This window comes from Oncorhynchus mykiss, chromosome 7, assembly GCF_013265735.2.
Source record: "Oncorhynchus mykiss isolate Arlee chromosome 7, USDA_OmykA_1.1, whole genome shotgun sequence".
Lineage (NCBI taxonomy): Eukaryota > Metazoa > Chordata > Actinopteri > Salmoniformes > Salmonidae > Oncorhynchus > Oncorhynchus mykiss.
Genome location: NC_048571.1, coordinates 78,192,705 through 78,208,826, shown reverse-complemented (window position 1 = coordinate 78,208,826; position 16,122 = coordinate 78,192,705). Strand labels below are relative to the sequence as shown.

The window sequence follows — 16,122 nt, the reverse complement described above, 5'->3', positions numbered from 1 at the left end:
ACAAATCACTCATTATATTACAATTCAGTTCAGCCTGGCTTAACATTAAATCGGTCTTGTAATGCGAAGCCAGACTGTATTGAAAATAAATTCAGACCATTTTGCTTTAGGAACCCCAATGTTGACTCTTTCCTTCTAAAAAAACCTATATAATTCAAGTTATGTACAGTATAGGATTTTAGAGACATACAACTTCTCCTCGAAAAATGGCTTTGAGAGATTCAAATAGGTACATTACAATATTAAATGCTTATTATCATTTCAAGCAAGGCCAACTTGTTTACCATTTATTGCACGATATTGAATTATATATATTTTTATATGTGCAGCACATTTTGATATTTACATCAGTTTGTAACACAGTATGTCCACCTGGAGTAAAGATCTTCATTATTCATCTGCCTACTCTTTTCTTGATTGAGTTATGAGATTACTAAAACGGAAACACATTTTTAATTTTTTGAGCAAAGAGCAAATGCACTGTAAAAGCAAAGGCATTGATTGAATTCATGGTTGTGTTTGGATATACCTGGAGATGGAAGGCCGTTTCTGCAATCAGACTGACAAGATCCAGGCAAACCAAATGAATCTCATGGTTCAAATTACTTTTCATATTCTTGCAAATGGTCTCCAGAAGGCTCACAGCTGCTTTAAGGCAAAAGTCTCCATATCTGTCGTCATGGCTGAAAACAACACGCTGGTTAGTGATGGTGAACAAGCATTTAATGTTAACCTTGAAACATGTCGTGGTGAGGATGTGCAAGACTAGTCTGTCTAATCCTTCTAGAAAATAACAGACAATTATCACTTCATGTATTTCAGTTTGAATTCCTTTGCTACTCAGATGGAATTGAGAACAAGTCTAAATATTGTGTTTGTTTTGAGACAGGTGTTACCTGTGCTGTTGTTCCTTAACTCTGCTGAAGAGCCATGACAACAAGTCCTTCACAGCCTGTCAGTAAAAAGAATGGCAGATGGTATGACAGAATGGCAGATGGTATGACAGAATGGCAGATGGTATGACAGAATGGCAGATGGTATGACAGAATGGCAGATGGTATGACAGAATGGCAGATGGTATGACAGAATGGCAGATGGTATGACAGAATGGCAGATGGTATGACAGAATGGCGGATGGTATGACAGAATGGCAGATGGTATGACAGAATGGCAGATGGTATGACAGAATGGCAGATGGTATGACAGAATGGCAGATGGTATGACAGAATGGCAGATGGTATGACAGAATGGCGGATGGTATGACAGAATGGCAGATGGTATGACAGAATGGCGGATGGTATGACAGAATGGCAGATGGTATGACAGAATGGCGGATGGTATGACAGAATGGCAGATGGTATGACAGAATGGCGGATGGTATGACAGAATGGCGGATGGTATGACAGAATGGCAGATGGTATGACAGAATGGCGGATGGTATGACAGAATGGCAGATGGTATGACAGAATGGCAGATGGTATGACAGAATGGCAGATGGTATGACAGAATGGCAGATGGTATGACAGAATGGCAGATGGTATGACAGAATGGCGGATGGTATGACAGAATGGCAGATGGTATGACAGAATGGCGGATGGTATGACAGAATGGCAGATGGTATGACAGAATGGCGGATGGTATGACAGAATGGCAGATGGTATGACAGAATGGCGGATGGTATGACAGAATGGCAGATGGTATGACAGAATGGCGGATGGTATGACAGAATGGCAGATGGTATGACAGAATGGCAGATGGTATGACAGAATGGCGGATGGTATGACAGAATGGCAGATGGTATGACAGAATGGCGGATGGTATGACAGAATGGCAGATGGTATGACAGAATGGCAGATGGTATGACAGAATGGCAGATGGTATGACAGAATGGCGGATGGTATGACAGAATGGCAGATGGTATGACAGAATGGCGGATGGTATGACAGAATGGCATGAATCCAAAACTGTTTCAGGATTCTGACCGCTTTTATGCAACAACATTTTTCACAGGAGTACAAATAACAATGTAAACACACACACACACACACATACACGCAAACACACACACACATCTATACAGTGCATTCGGAAAGTATTCACTTGACTTTATACACATTTTGTTACGTTACAGCCTTGTTATGTCCTCATCAATCTAAACACAATACCCCATAATGACAAAAACCGTATCGGATATTTTTGCTAAATTTATGGAAAATAAAATAAATGAAATATCACATTTATATAAGTATTCAGACCCTTTACTCAGAACTTTGTTGAAGCACCTTTGGCAGTGATTACAGCATTGAGTCTTCTTGGGTATGACGCTACAAGCTTGGCACACCTGTATTTGGGGAGTTTATCCCATTTTTCTCTGCAGATCCTCTCAAGCTCTGTCAGGTTGGATGGGGAGCGTTGCTGCACAGCTATTTTCAGGTCTCTCTAGAGATGTTCGATCGGGTTCAAGTCCGGGCTCTGGCTGGGCCACTCAAGGGCATTCAGAGACTTGTCACGAAGCCAGTCCTGCGTTGTCTTGGCTGTGTGCTTAGGATCGTTGTCCTGTTGGAAGGTGAACCTTCACCCACGTCTCAGGGCCTGAGCTCTGGAGCAGGTTTTCATCAAGGATCTCTCTGTAATTTGCTCTGCTCATCTTTCCCTCAATCTTGACCTGTCTAGAGTTCTGTTAGAGTGACCATCGGGTTCTTGGTCACCTCCCTGACCAAGGCCCTTCTCCCCCGATTGCTCAGTTTGGCCGGGAGGCCAGCTCTAGGAAGAGTCTTGGTGGTTCCAAACGTCTTCCTTTTAAGAACTGTGTTCTTGGGGACCTTCAATGCTGCAGAAATTTTTTGGTACCCTTCCCTAGATCTGTGCCTCATGGCTTGGTTTTTGCTCTGACATGCACTGTAAACTGTGGGGCCGGACCTTATATAGACAGGTGTGTGCCTTTCCAAATCATGTCCAATCAATTGAATTTACCACAGGTGGACTCCAATCAAGTTGTCCAATCAAATTGTATAAACATTTCAAGGATGAAAATTGTAAACAGGATGCACCTGAGTTCAACTTTGAGTATCATAGCAGGGTCTGAATACTTATGTAAATCAGGTATTTCTGTAAATTTGCAAACATTTCTAAAAATATATTTTCGCTTTGTATTGTTTTTATTTAACACTTTTTAGAATAAGGCTGAAACGTAACAAATGTGGAAAAAGTGTACAGTACCAGTCAAAAGTATGGATACACCTACTCATTCAAGAGTTTTTCTTTATTTGTACTATTTTCTACATTGTAAAATAATAGTGAATCGATCAAAACTATGAAATAACACATATGGAATAATGTAGTAACCAAAAAAATCAAAAAATATATTATATTTGAGATTCTTCAAAGTAGCCACCCTTTGCCTTGATGACTGCTTTGCACACGCCTGGCATTCTCTCAACCAGCTTCACCTGGAAGGCTTTTTCAAAAGTTTTGAAGGAGATCCCACATATGCTGAGCACTAGTTGTCTGCTTTTCCTTCACTCTGCAGTCCAACTCATCCCAAACAATCTCAATTGGGCTGATGTCGGGTGATTGTGGAGGCCAGGTCATCTGATGCAGCCCTCCATCACTCTCCTTCTTGGTCAAATAGCCCAAACCAGATGGGATTGCGTATCAGTGCAGAAATCACTGACAGTTTCATCAGCAAAGCACCCCCACTCCATCACACCCTGTCCTCCCTGCTTCACGGTGGGAACCACACATGCGGAGATCACCTACTCTGCATCTCACAAAGACACTGCAGTTGGAACCAAAAATCTCAAATTTGGACTCATCAGACCAATGGACAGATTTATACCGGTCTAATGTCCATTGCTCATGTTTCTTGGCCCAAACAAGTCTCTTCTTCTTATTGCTGTCCTTTAGTAGTGGTTTCTTTGCAGCAATTAGCTCATGAAGGCCTGATTCATGCAGTCTCCTCTGAACAGTTGACGTTGAGATGTGTCTGTTACTTGAACTCTGTGAAGCATTTATTTGGGCTGCAATCTGAGGTGCAGTTAATTCACGATTTCTGAGGTTGGTAACTCTAAATAACTCTGGGTCTTCCTTTCCTGTGGCGGTCCTCATGAGAGACAGTTTCATCATATGGTTTTTGCGACTACACTTGAAGAAACTTTCAAAGTTATACAATTTTTCCTTCATGTCTTAAAGTAATGATGGACTGTTGTTTCTCTTTGCTATTTGAGTTGTTATTTCCATAAAATGGACTTGGTCTTTTACCACAAAACCTTGTTACAACACAAATGATTGGCTCAAACGCATTACAAAGGAAAGAAAATGCACAAATCAACTTTTAGCAAGGCACACCTGTTAATTAAAATTATTCCAGGTGACTACCTCATTAAGCTGGTTGAGAGAATGCCAAGAGTGTGCAAAGCTGTCATCAGGGCAAAGGGTGACTACTTTGAAGAATCTCAAATATAAAATAGATTTTGATACGTTTAACATTTTTTTTGGTTACTACATGTTTCCATATGTGTTATTTCATAGTTTTGATGTCTTCACTATTATTCTACGATGTAGAAAATAATAAAAATAAAGAAAAACCCTGGAATGAGTAGGCGTGTCCAAACTTTCGACTGGTACTGTATATTAGTATGTATTTATGTATGTACAGTTGAAGTCAAAAGTTTACATACGCCTTAGCCAAATACATTTAAACTCTATTTTTCACAATTCCTGACATTTAATCAGAGTAAAAATTCCCTGTCTTAGGTCAGTTAGGATCACCACTTTAATTTAAGAATGTGAAATTTCAGAATAATAGTAGAGAGAATGATTTATTTCAGCTTTTATTTCTTTCATCACATTCCCAGTGGGTCAGAAGTTTACATACACTCAATTAGTATTTGGTAGCATTGCCTTCAAATTGTTTAATTTGGGTCAAACGTTTCGGGTAGCCTTCCACAAGCTTCCCAAAATAAGTTGGGTGAATTTTGGCCCATTCCTCCTGACAGAGCTGGTGTAACACAGTCAGGTTTGTTGGCCTCCTTGCTCGCACATACTTTTTCAGTTCTGCCCACAAATTGTCTATAGGATTGAGGTCAGGGCTTTGTCACGGACACTCCAATACCTTGACTTTGTTGTCCTTAAGACATTTTGCCACAACTTTGGAAGGATGCTTGGGGTCATTGTCCATTTGAAAGACCCATTTGCTACCAAGCTTTAACTTCCTGACTAATGTCTTGAGATGTTGCTTCAATACATCCACATAATTGTCCTACCTCATGATGCCATCTATTTTTGTGAAGTGCACCAGTCACTCCTGTAGCAAAGCACCCCCACAACATGATGCTGCCACCCCCCATGTTTCACGATCGGGATGGTGTTCTTCGGCTTGCAAGCCTCCCCCTTTTTCCTCCAAACATAACAATGGTCATTATGGCCAAACAGTTCTATTTTTGTTTCATCAGACCAGAGGACATTTCTCTCGTTTTACTGTGGATATTGTCACGACTTTCACCAAAGTTGTTCCCTCTCCTTGTTCAGGCGGCGTTCGGCGGTCGACGTCACCGGCTTTCTAGCCGCCACCGATCCATGTTTCATTTTTCCTTTTGTTTTGTCTGTTTACACACCTGGTTCCCATCTCATAATTATGTTCCTTATTTAACCCTCTGGTTTCCCTTTCTGTTTGTATGTGATTGTCTTTCGTGTATTCCAGTGTGTTGTATTTTGAACGGGATTTTGTTACGTTTTGGATTGAGTAAATCAGTGATTGTTACTCTTATCTGTGTCCTGCCCCTGACTCCTTCGCTATCTTTAGATAGACTCTGACAGATATAGATACTTTTGTATCTGTTTCCTCCAGCATCTTCACAAGGTTCTTTGCTGTTGTTCTGGGATTGATCTGCACTTTTCGCACCAAAGTACGTTCATCTCTAGGAGACAGAACACGTCTCCTTCCTGAGCCGTATGACGGCTGCGTGATCCCATGGTGTGTATACTTGCATATTATTGTTTGCACAGATGAACCTGGTACCTTCAGGCATTTGCAAATTGCTCCCAAGGATGAACCAGACTTGTGGAAGTCTACAATTTTTTTTCTGAAGTCTTGGCTGATTTCTTTTCATTTTCCCATGATGTCAAGCAAATTGGCACTGCGTTTGAAGGTAGGCCTTGAAATACATCCACATATGCACCTCCAATTAACTCAAACTATGTAAATGAGTCTGTCAAAAGCTTCTAAAGCCATGACATAATTTTCCGGAATTTTCCAAGCTGTTTAAAGGCACAGTCAACTTAGTGTATGTAAACTTCTGACCCACTGAAATTGTGATACATTGAATTATAAGTGAAATAATCTGTCTGTAAACAATTGTTGGAAAAATGACTTGTGTCATGCACAAAGTAGATGTCCTAAACGACTTGCCAAAACTATAGTTTGTTAACATGACATTTGTGGAGTGGTTGAAAAGCGAGTTTTAATGACTCCAAACTAAGTGTATGTAAATTTCCGACTACGACTGTATATATACACACACACACACACACACACACACACACACACACACACACACACACACACACAGTAAGTTCATAATAGCATGTTGTAAGATGTAGGATCTAATAAATCAAATGTCCATTTATAGCATAGCTTTTTAGTGCAGTCACATGAACTCCTACTGTTGAGTATGACATAAAACTAACATACAACAAAGAAATACAAAACACTTTTTCACTTTTCAAAAGGGAGGGAGATATGTACCTCATATTTATAGTTCTCCCTGGAAGTCAGACTAAACTGGAGGTGTTGAAGTGTGTCCAAGACATCAAGAGGGATGATTGACGCAAAGTTGAACAAGTTATCCAGCCCCAACAGACACATCCAAGAGCGAGTAACGAGACAGTCCATCGCCACAAGGTGCTTGTGTTTTTCCATGATTTGGATGGAATCCCTAATTTTCAAGAAGGCAAAACTCAGAGATTTAAAACAGCACCATGGACAAAACAAATACAGTGTCATAGGATAAATATTAGAATTGTTGGTTAAGTGCACAGAATAAAGTAGACCTATAATTAAGATCTGGACTGCAATGTGAAAGGTATGATTCTAGATATACTTATAGGATTTGATTTTAATTTCTACTAATAGTACTAGTATAAAAAAAAATTCAACCTGTTGTTGTAATTGGTTTAGACTTAACAATTTTATTGTCCATTCATTCCAAATTAATCTTAAGTGAAGCCTTCCCAATTACCTCAATCCCTGTGTTTCAAACATCGAGTCTGTGTAGCCTTCTGGTGTTTTGATCCCTTTCAACCCCGCCCAGATGTCACATTTTGGATTCATGGTCAGAGGAGCAGCCTCAAAAGGCTTGCTGTCCCCTCTAAGCAGATGCAGGAGGGGGATAACCAAGATCCACTTTTCAACTCCATGTTTTCTTGCAAAGTTGAATAGAGTCTCAATTGCCTCCGAAACCCTGAATGAGGAAGTAGACAACATCCATCTTCAGTTCAAGCTATTGACATTTTGTTCATTAGATTAGACACATTAGGAAGGTCTTTACTTTCGGTGGCTGCGGAAAGAAAATGATTTCTCACCTGATGTCACCTGGTAGCCCTTGTTTGAAATCTGTCCAGTATGCAAGGAAAACTTCTCTTGGCTTTTTAGGCAGGCAGAGTAACTCACACAGTTTAGAAATATGTCCACTGACATCTAAACTGTAATTGATGTGGACAACCAGGATAATAACTCCTAATTTCAGAGGATCAGAGAAAAAATCCTCACGCTTCTCATTCCCCTTTTGGTTCCCACCATCTAAAGCTTGCTGCATGAACTCTTTCAAAAGAGTTTTCACCTGAAAAAAGGAATGTACAATAAAGAGTCCTTACATTTACATTCATACGATAACAACTCCCAAGTATTTTGCGATTGAGTCATCAACATGTAAATAACAATATGGCTGACAGAATAGCTGAAACAACGGCATCTTCATAAGATGCGGTTAACAATAAATCTAAAAGCATTTATGAACACAAGTTATAAATCAATTTCGTTCATAAAAGCTACTTAATGACAGTTCCTCAAAATAGGAAAGCAAATCTACCTGTTCTTCTCCATACGGCAGATCCCATTTCTTTGGACCATCCACATGGAGGAAGGGGGATTTGTAATTGGTGAAGAACTGCTGGAGTTGAGTAAAGAAGTTCCTGATGTTCACGTCACTCCATGTTTGAAGGAGATTGAAAATGTTTCCCAGCATCACCTTTCCAGCCAGCTGTCTGCCCGTCACTACCGTTTCCTTGCAGTCATCCCACCATGCAAACTTGTTTTTGCAGCGTGATATCCAACTTTGGTCAGGTTCTGTGCGTATGATATCATCATATTGGTGCCACTCCCCTATGAGATTTTTTTTGTTGATCAGTATAGTATTTATGGCTTCAATGTCATTTCATATACATTCCACATAGAAGTGGAAAAGGCACCCTGATTAGCATAGTGTGTGTGTGTGGGGGTGTGTGTGTGTGTGTGTGGTGTCTTGTTAGTTATATAATAGTCGAACATTACCGTCATGTGTCAAAAGATCCTCTTTGACGAACAGGCACCTGTTGGCATGTTGCTTTGCATCCTTTAGGTAGATGTGCTCATATTTATACTCATATGAGTTGTCTTTTCTCTTGCAGACAACATACTTGTAAGGTATGGAGACACCAACATTCTTTTTAGGGGTCACCATTCGTCCTTCAACAAGAAATCCATTCTCTCCTAAATTCCTTTAAAGTGGATGATGAAAAATAAGCAACATTTTCTAAATGAAGTTATCGGCTCATAAGAAATTACAATGTTTATTGTCGGACAACTGTTTCACACTATCACTCCAAAAACAAGTCGCAGAAACATATAATACAATGACTTGTCTAAGACATACCAATCAGAGTTAATGATATGAAAAGTCACATCAATTATTAGACATTAAATACATTGGTGTCAACAAAGGGAGAAAAAAATGAATCCTTACCCTGTGATTTCCATTTCCAAACCATTTGTTTCCCAGGTCTCAAAAAGACTTCCTGATCTCAAACAAACTATGTCTTTTGCTGGGTCCAACTTGAAACGCTTGGATACAACAGCGTGAAAATAAATGGTAAGGTTATCCTTACCAGGACCATGATGCACTTTGGTTGGGCTGTAAAGAGAAAAAAAAGACAAAACCCAGTATCAGTAAATATCAAGGTTCCCATAACAAAGACTTGAGTAAAGAATGAGGGGTAGTTTGAACTAATGTTTGGTGAAGATGTATCTGTGACAGTTTAAAATATTAGCAGGGCTCCACACTAATGTTTGGTGAAGATGTATCTGTGACAGTTTAAAATATTAGCAGGGCTCCAGACTAATGTTTGGTGAAGATGTATCTGTGACAGTTTAAAATATTAGCAGGGCTCCAGACTAATGTTTGGTGAAGATGTATCTGTGACAGTTTAAAATATTAGCAGGGCTCCAGACTAATGTTTGGTGAAGATGTATCTGTGACAGTTTAAAATATTAGCAGGGCTCCAGACTAATGTTTGGTGAAAATGTATCTGTGACAGTTTAAAATATTAGCAGGGCTCCAGACTAATGTTTGGTGAAGATGTATCTGTGACAGTTTAAAATATTAGCAGGGCTCCAGACTAATCTTTTCGCCCGGTAGCACTGCTTTTTCAGTTGGTAGCACTCGACCATGATTTGGTAGCACTACTTTTTCAGTTGGTAGCACTCGACCATGATTTGGTAGCACTACTTTTTCAGTTGGTAGCACTCGACCATGATTTGGTAGTACTACTTTTTCAGTTGGTAGCACTCAACCATGATTTGGTAGCACTGCTTCTTCAGTTGGTAGCACTCGACCATGATTTGGTAGCACTGCTTTTTCAGTTGGTAGCACTCGACCATGATTTGGTAGCACTGCTTTTTCAGTTGGTAGCACTCAACCATGATTTGGTAGCACTGCTTTTTCAGTTGGTAGCACTCGACCATGATTTGGTAGCACTACTTTTTCAGTTGGTAGCACTCGACCATGATTTGGTAGCACTACTTTTTCAGTTGGTAGCACTCGACCATGACTTGGTAGCACTGCTTTTTCAGTTGGTAGCACTCGACCATGATTTGGTAGCACTACTTTTTCAGTTGGTAGCACTCGACCATGATTTGGTAGCACTGCTTTTTCAGTTGGTAGCACTCGACCATGATTTGGTAGCACTACTTTTTCAGTTGGTAGCACTCGACCATGATTTGGTAGCACTACTTTTTCAGTTGGTAGCACTCGACCATGATTTGGTAGCACTACTTTTTCAGTTGGTAGCACTCAACCATGATTTGGTAGCACTACTTTTTCAGTTGGTAGCACTCAACCATGATTTGGTAGCACTGCTTCTTCAGTTGGTAGCACTCGACCATGATTTGGTAGCACTGCTTTTTCAGTTGGTAGCACTCGACCATGATTTGGTAGCACTGCTTTTTCAGTTGGTAGCACTCGACCATGATTTGGTAGCACTGCTTTTTCAGTTGGTAGCACTCGACCATGATTTGGTAGCACTACTTTTTCAGTTGGTAGCACTCGACCATGATTTGGTAGCACTACTTTTTCAGTTGGTAGCACTCGACCATGACTTGGTAGCACTGCTTTTTCAGTTGGTAGCACTCGACCATGATTTGGTAGCACTACTTTTTCAGTTGGTAGCACTCGACCATGATTTGGTAGCACTGCTTTTTCAGTTGGTAGCACTCGACCATGATTTGGTAGCACTACTTTTTCAGTTGGTAGCACTCGACCATGATTTGGTAGCACTACTTTTTCAGTTGGTAGCACTCGACCATGATTTGGTAGCACTACTTTTTCAGTTGGTAGCACTCGACCATGATTTGGTAGCACTACTTTTTCAGTTGGTAGCACTCAACCATGATTTGGTAGCACTGCTTCTTCAGTTGGTAGCACTCGACCATGATTTGGTAGCACTGCTTTTTCAGTTGGTAGCACTCGACCATGATTTGGTAGCACTGCTTTTTCAGTTGGTAGCACTTGACCATGATTTGGTAGCACTGCTTTTTCAGTTGGTAGCACTTGACCTTGATTTGGTAGCACTGCTTTTTCAGTTGGTAGCACTCTACCATGATTTGGTGGCACTGCTTTTTCAGTTGGTAGCACTTGACCTTGATTTGGTAGCACTGCTTTTTCAGTTGGTAGCACTTGACCTTGATTTGGTAGCACTGCTTTTTCAGTTGGTAGCACTCAACCATGATTTGGTGGCACTCGACCATGATTTGGTAGCACTGCTTTTTCAGTTGGTAGCACTCAACCATGATTTGGTGGCACTCGACCATGATTTGGTAGCACTGCTTTTTCAGTTGGTAGCACTTGACCTTGATTTGGTAGCACTTGACCATGATTTGGTAGCACTGCTTTTTCAGTTGGTAGCACTCAACCATGATTTGGTGGCACTCGACCTTGATTTGGTAGCACTGCTTTTTCAGTTGGTAGCACTCAACCATGATTTGGTAGCACTTGACCTTGATTTGGTAGCACTGCTTTTTCAGTTGGTAGCACTCAACCATGATTTGGTGGCACTCGACCATGATTTGGTAGCACTGCTTTTTCAGTTGGTAGCACTCAAGAATGATTTGGTGGCACTCGACCATGATTTGGTAGCACTGCTTTTCAGTTGGTAGCACTTGACCTTGATTTGGTAGCACTTGACCATGATTTGGTAGCACTGCTTTTTCAGTTGGTAGCACTCAACCATGATTTGGTGGCACTCGAAAACTTTTACTATAGAAAAATGTGTAATCTTATAAGGTAATTCACAATGATTAATAAGAAGTGTAATAAACTACTGAGATGGTATTCAATAAATAAGTTGTTACATCTAACACGTCCAAGCAAGAATGCATGATTAAGATATTTTGATATGCAACCTAATTCAGTGATTGTCATGAATTTTGGGTTGACAATTAGGCTATTATTGTTATAAAATAGGCCTAAAGAATGATTTTGTGGGGTTCAATAGAGATTTGCCTTCATCTTTACCTGCACTAATATGACATATTGGACTAATTCAATTGCTGCTAATTCACCAACTGCGGAAGTGGGAACTCTATCAAATCTATGTTTTGTTTTTTTGCCAAATTCCGTTTAGTTTTTCACAACAAAAAAAAATGTTTTTTTTTTGTTATACCAGGTTTTGATTTTCAGGTATTTCTAGAAATCACGCTTTTTTTGTTAGAAAAACAACAATGCTTACACCACATCAGGAGACAATTTGAGGTATTGGAAAAATGTAAGATATTTTGATTTTGGAGTGTAGTCAGGGGTGAAAGTAGATTTAATTTCTTCCCAATACGGGACCTCCTAAAGTATGTGTGCACGCGCTTGCGTGTGAGCCTAGTCGTAAAGATTTTTAATTTATCCTTTTAAAATGTATTACCTTTTATTGTGGCAGAAACACAACCATATGTTTTCATCTGATTGTCAAACAATAATTGCCCAGCCTCCAAACAGTGGTGAATGAAGAAAAGAGACATATTTTATACAAAACACCAAAAAGTTTAAAGACATTTGCAAATTGTCATTAGACCAGAATGGATGTGTCCACTGCTGTCCACAAACGTCTCAGTGTCAGCCAATCATCTCTGTCTTAGCAAAGTGTCAACGTTCTCATCAAATCACACTGCATTTTGGAGCGTAGCCTATACCAACCGTTTTCAAGTCCATTCACACGTTTCATGCCTCTATCATGCGGCAATGATAAATAATGGTGTAAAGTCTACAGTTTTCTTGACATTTTACTATAATGAATTGTGATAGCCTCATGTTTTACCGGTACTGCATACCCCCACTATTTATTTTGTACTCGATCGTACCGCCTTACTTTCACCCCTGAGTGTACAGTAGTTACCCTTTAATTCCAGTGCACACCTAGCAAGAGGCTGTTGTTTAGCTGTGTTTTTGTAGTGCACATGTGATGATAGAGTTTGCAAGACAAATACCCACTGGATTTAAAAAAAATAATCATGATATAATTCTGCCATTAGCTACTTTCTAGTTTTTGGGAAAGCCTTTCTCCATCTACCAGAAGACAAAAATCATTAGCATCCCTAACGGCTACAGCACACACAGATGAGACCGGGGCAGTCCCATCTCATTGCCTCGTTAGAAAGTTACAGGAAATAATAATTACTGATGCATTCGGTTCATGTCTTATTTTATCAACTTGGGCAAATTCATTCATTTTCTAATTCAATACATGTAATTGATTTCCTACTACCAGCCTCTTCGTCTCTGATACTAGCTCTGTATTTATCTCAAAGCCATAAGATTAATCTCGATCATTAAACAGTGTAAAACAGGCACAGGACAGACACTTTCATTACAGGAGTCATGAGGATAAATCACCTTACCGTTTGACCAAATCAGTCAAGTCAAAGGGTGGCCAAATGCGACTGTACTGTCACAGCCAGTAGCCCTGTATTAGACACATTCAATCTATGACAGACACTTACAATTGGGGAGGCTGTGACTGCTTTTCCGTGTTTTCGTTCTTTGTTTCTTCCTGTCTTGTGTTTGACTTATCTGTTGGGTCATCAGTTGATACTTGGGATTGGTCAACAAACGGCTGTGAGTTTGCTTCATCCTTGGTACACTTGTCACTCTGGTTACTGGATGTCTGTTGTTCATTCATGACTCCAGCTTCCTTGCTCCCTTCAGGGCTCCCTTCCTTGCTCCCTTCAGGGCTCCCTTCAGGGCTCCCTTCCTTGCTCCCTTCAGGGCTCCTGGAAAGCAGGAGGTTCCCAAATGTCAAAATATTCTGAAGTTCAAAACATCTAAAACAAACTACTTTCATAATTACATTGTGTTATAATATTAATTCCCCCAACAAATTGTAATAGTTTAAGCATTACTTGTTCCTTCCCATGAAGTCTGTTGTGACGTCTATGTAAAATGTGCATTGAATAGTTTAATTTGATTTGACAAGTAACATGGTTTAATTGAAAGGACCAATTTAATATATAAACTTACATTTGGGTTGGCTTTTTCTGCTTGTCCTTATTTTTTTGGGATTCCACCTGCTGGAAGTCTTCGTCATTGCTTTGGTTTGGTGGACTATCTTCCTTTGCAGTTGGGGAATCAGCAGTAGATGACTTAGAAGCATCACCACCACCATAATCACTCTGCTTCTCTGGTTCCTTGTGTTTGCTTGGAAGCCTCTTGTCTTGATTCTCCACGCTTATTGATAAAAGTACAAACGTGTTTCAAAAGATGCAGTTCAATATATAAATATATATGATAAATCATAATCGAATAGAGAGATATTGATTACCTCTGCTTCCTCTTTACTGTTCTTGTCTCTGTGGTTTCTCCCATCAGAGCTTCTTTATATGACAGCTGTCTTACTGGTTGAGTTGGGACTGAGGCAGGTCCTGTGTTCTGATCTGTTGTCTCATGTGTGGATGAGGCAGTCTTCTCAGGCAAGTCTTCTTTTACTGAACTAGGTTGGGTTTGGCTTGTGTTTGACTCGTCCAGCGGTTCACTTTCATTTACCTTTGATGGACCCTCGGGTTGGTCTTCCGTGGTTGTCTGGTACGGGGATGGGATAAGAGAGGTTGGAAGTTTGGAGGGTACGGTTGGAGTGGCAGCAGGAGTGGCAGTGTTCTTAGGTGGAGTTCCTGTAGGGGGAACATCCACCGCTGCACAGCTCTCACTCCCAGACGACTCCTCTTTCTGATGTGTGTCTGTTGTCAGCTCAGTGTTGCTGGGGGAGTCTTCACTCTATGTACAAACAAAAGTGTTATAGAATTGTATTTTCAAATATAACACATTTCAGACAAACAAAACAAATAAAAAACTGTGCATATACCCTCTACACTCTACTGGATACACACTCTACAATCTATACTCTACTGCATACACACTCCACACTACTGCATATACACTCTACACTCTACTGCATATACACTCTACTCTACTGCATATACACTCTATACTGTATACTCTACTGAATATACACTCTATACTCAATACCCTAATGCATATACACCCTGAATAATGCATACACTACTGAATATACACCCTAAACTCTACTGGATATACACTCTACAATCTATACTCGACTGCATACACACTCTACTCTACTGCATATAAACTATTTTTTATCCTCCAATAATCAGTATCGGCGTTGAATCATAATCGGTCGACCTCTATACTCTATACTCCACTGCATACACACTCTATACTGTATACTCTACTGAATATACACTCTATACTCTACTGAATATACACACTATACTCTACTGGATATCCACTCTATACTCTACTGAATATACACTCTATACTCTACTGAATATACACTCTATACTCTACTGAATATACACTCTATACTCTACTGAATGTACACTCAATACTCTACTGAATATACACTATATACTCTATACTCTACTGAATATACACACTATACTCTACTGGATATCCACACTATACTCTACTGGATATACACTCTACAATCCATACTCTACTGCATACACACTCTACTCTACTGCATATACATTCTATACTCTACTGGATATACATTCTATACTCGACTGGATATACACTCTATACTACACTGCATAAACACTCTATACTCTACTGCATATACACTCTATAATCAATACTCTACTGAATATACACACTCTACTCTACTGCATATACATTCTAAACTCTATACTCTACTGGATATACACACTCTACTCTACTGCATATACACACTCCATACTCAATACTCTACTGAATATACACTACACTATCTATACTCTACTGCATATACACCATACTCTACTGCATATACACTCTATACTATACTGGATATACACTCTATACTGTATAATCTACTGCATATGCACTCTATACTTTACTGCATATACATTATATTCTCTACTGCATTTACACTCTATACTCAATACTCCACTGCATATACACTCTATACTCTACTGCATATACACTCTATAATCAATACTCTACTGAATATACACACTCTACTCTACTGCATATACATTCTAAACTCTATACTCTACTGGATATACACACTCTACTCTACTGCATATACACACTCCATACTCAATACTCTACAGAA

At 39.7% G+C, this 16,122-nt stretch overlaps 1 protein-coding gene across 4 annotated transcripts in view; it reads right to left on the bottom strand.

The window, feature by feature from the left end:
- Positions 1-15,197, bottom strand: part of LOC110528546 (E3 ubiquitin-protein ligase rnf213-alpha-like) — a 55,570-nt gene extending 40,373 nt beyond the window's left edge. For all 4 annotated transcript variants that reach the window (XM_036984136.1, XM_036984137.1, XM_036984138.1 and 1 more), the window contains exons 1-11: positions 14,335-15,197; positions 14,034-14,240; positions 13,517-13,786; positions 9,000-9,167; positions 8,549-8,754; positions 8,088-8,380; positions 7,582-7,838; positions 7,239-7,460; positions 6,746-6,935; positions 897-952; positions 530-683 (exon numbers count right to left, since the gene is read on the bottom strand). In XM_036984136.1, the coding sequence (XP_036840031.1) occupies positions 530-683; positions 897-952; positions 6,746-6,935; positions 7,239-7,460; positions 7,582-7,838; positions 8,088-8,380; positions 8,549-8,754; positions 9,000-9,167; positions 13,517-13,786; positions 14,034-14,240; positions 14,335-14,378 (2,067 nt within the window). In that variant the 5' untranslated portion in view covers positions 14,379-15,197. The remainder of the gene's footprint in view (positions 1-529; positions 684-896; positions 953-6,745; positions 6,936-7,238; positions 7,461-7,581; positions 7,839-8,087; positions 8,381-8,548; positions 8,755-8,999; positions 9,168-13,516; positions 13,787-14,033; positions 14,241-14,334) is intronic.
- Between the last annotated feature and the right edge of the window lie 925 nt (positions 15,198-16,122).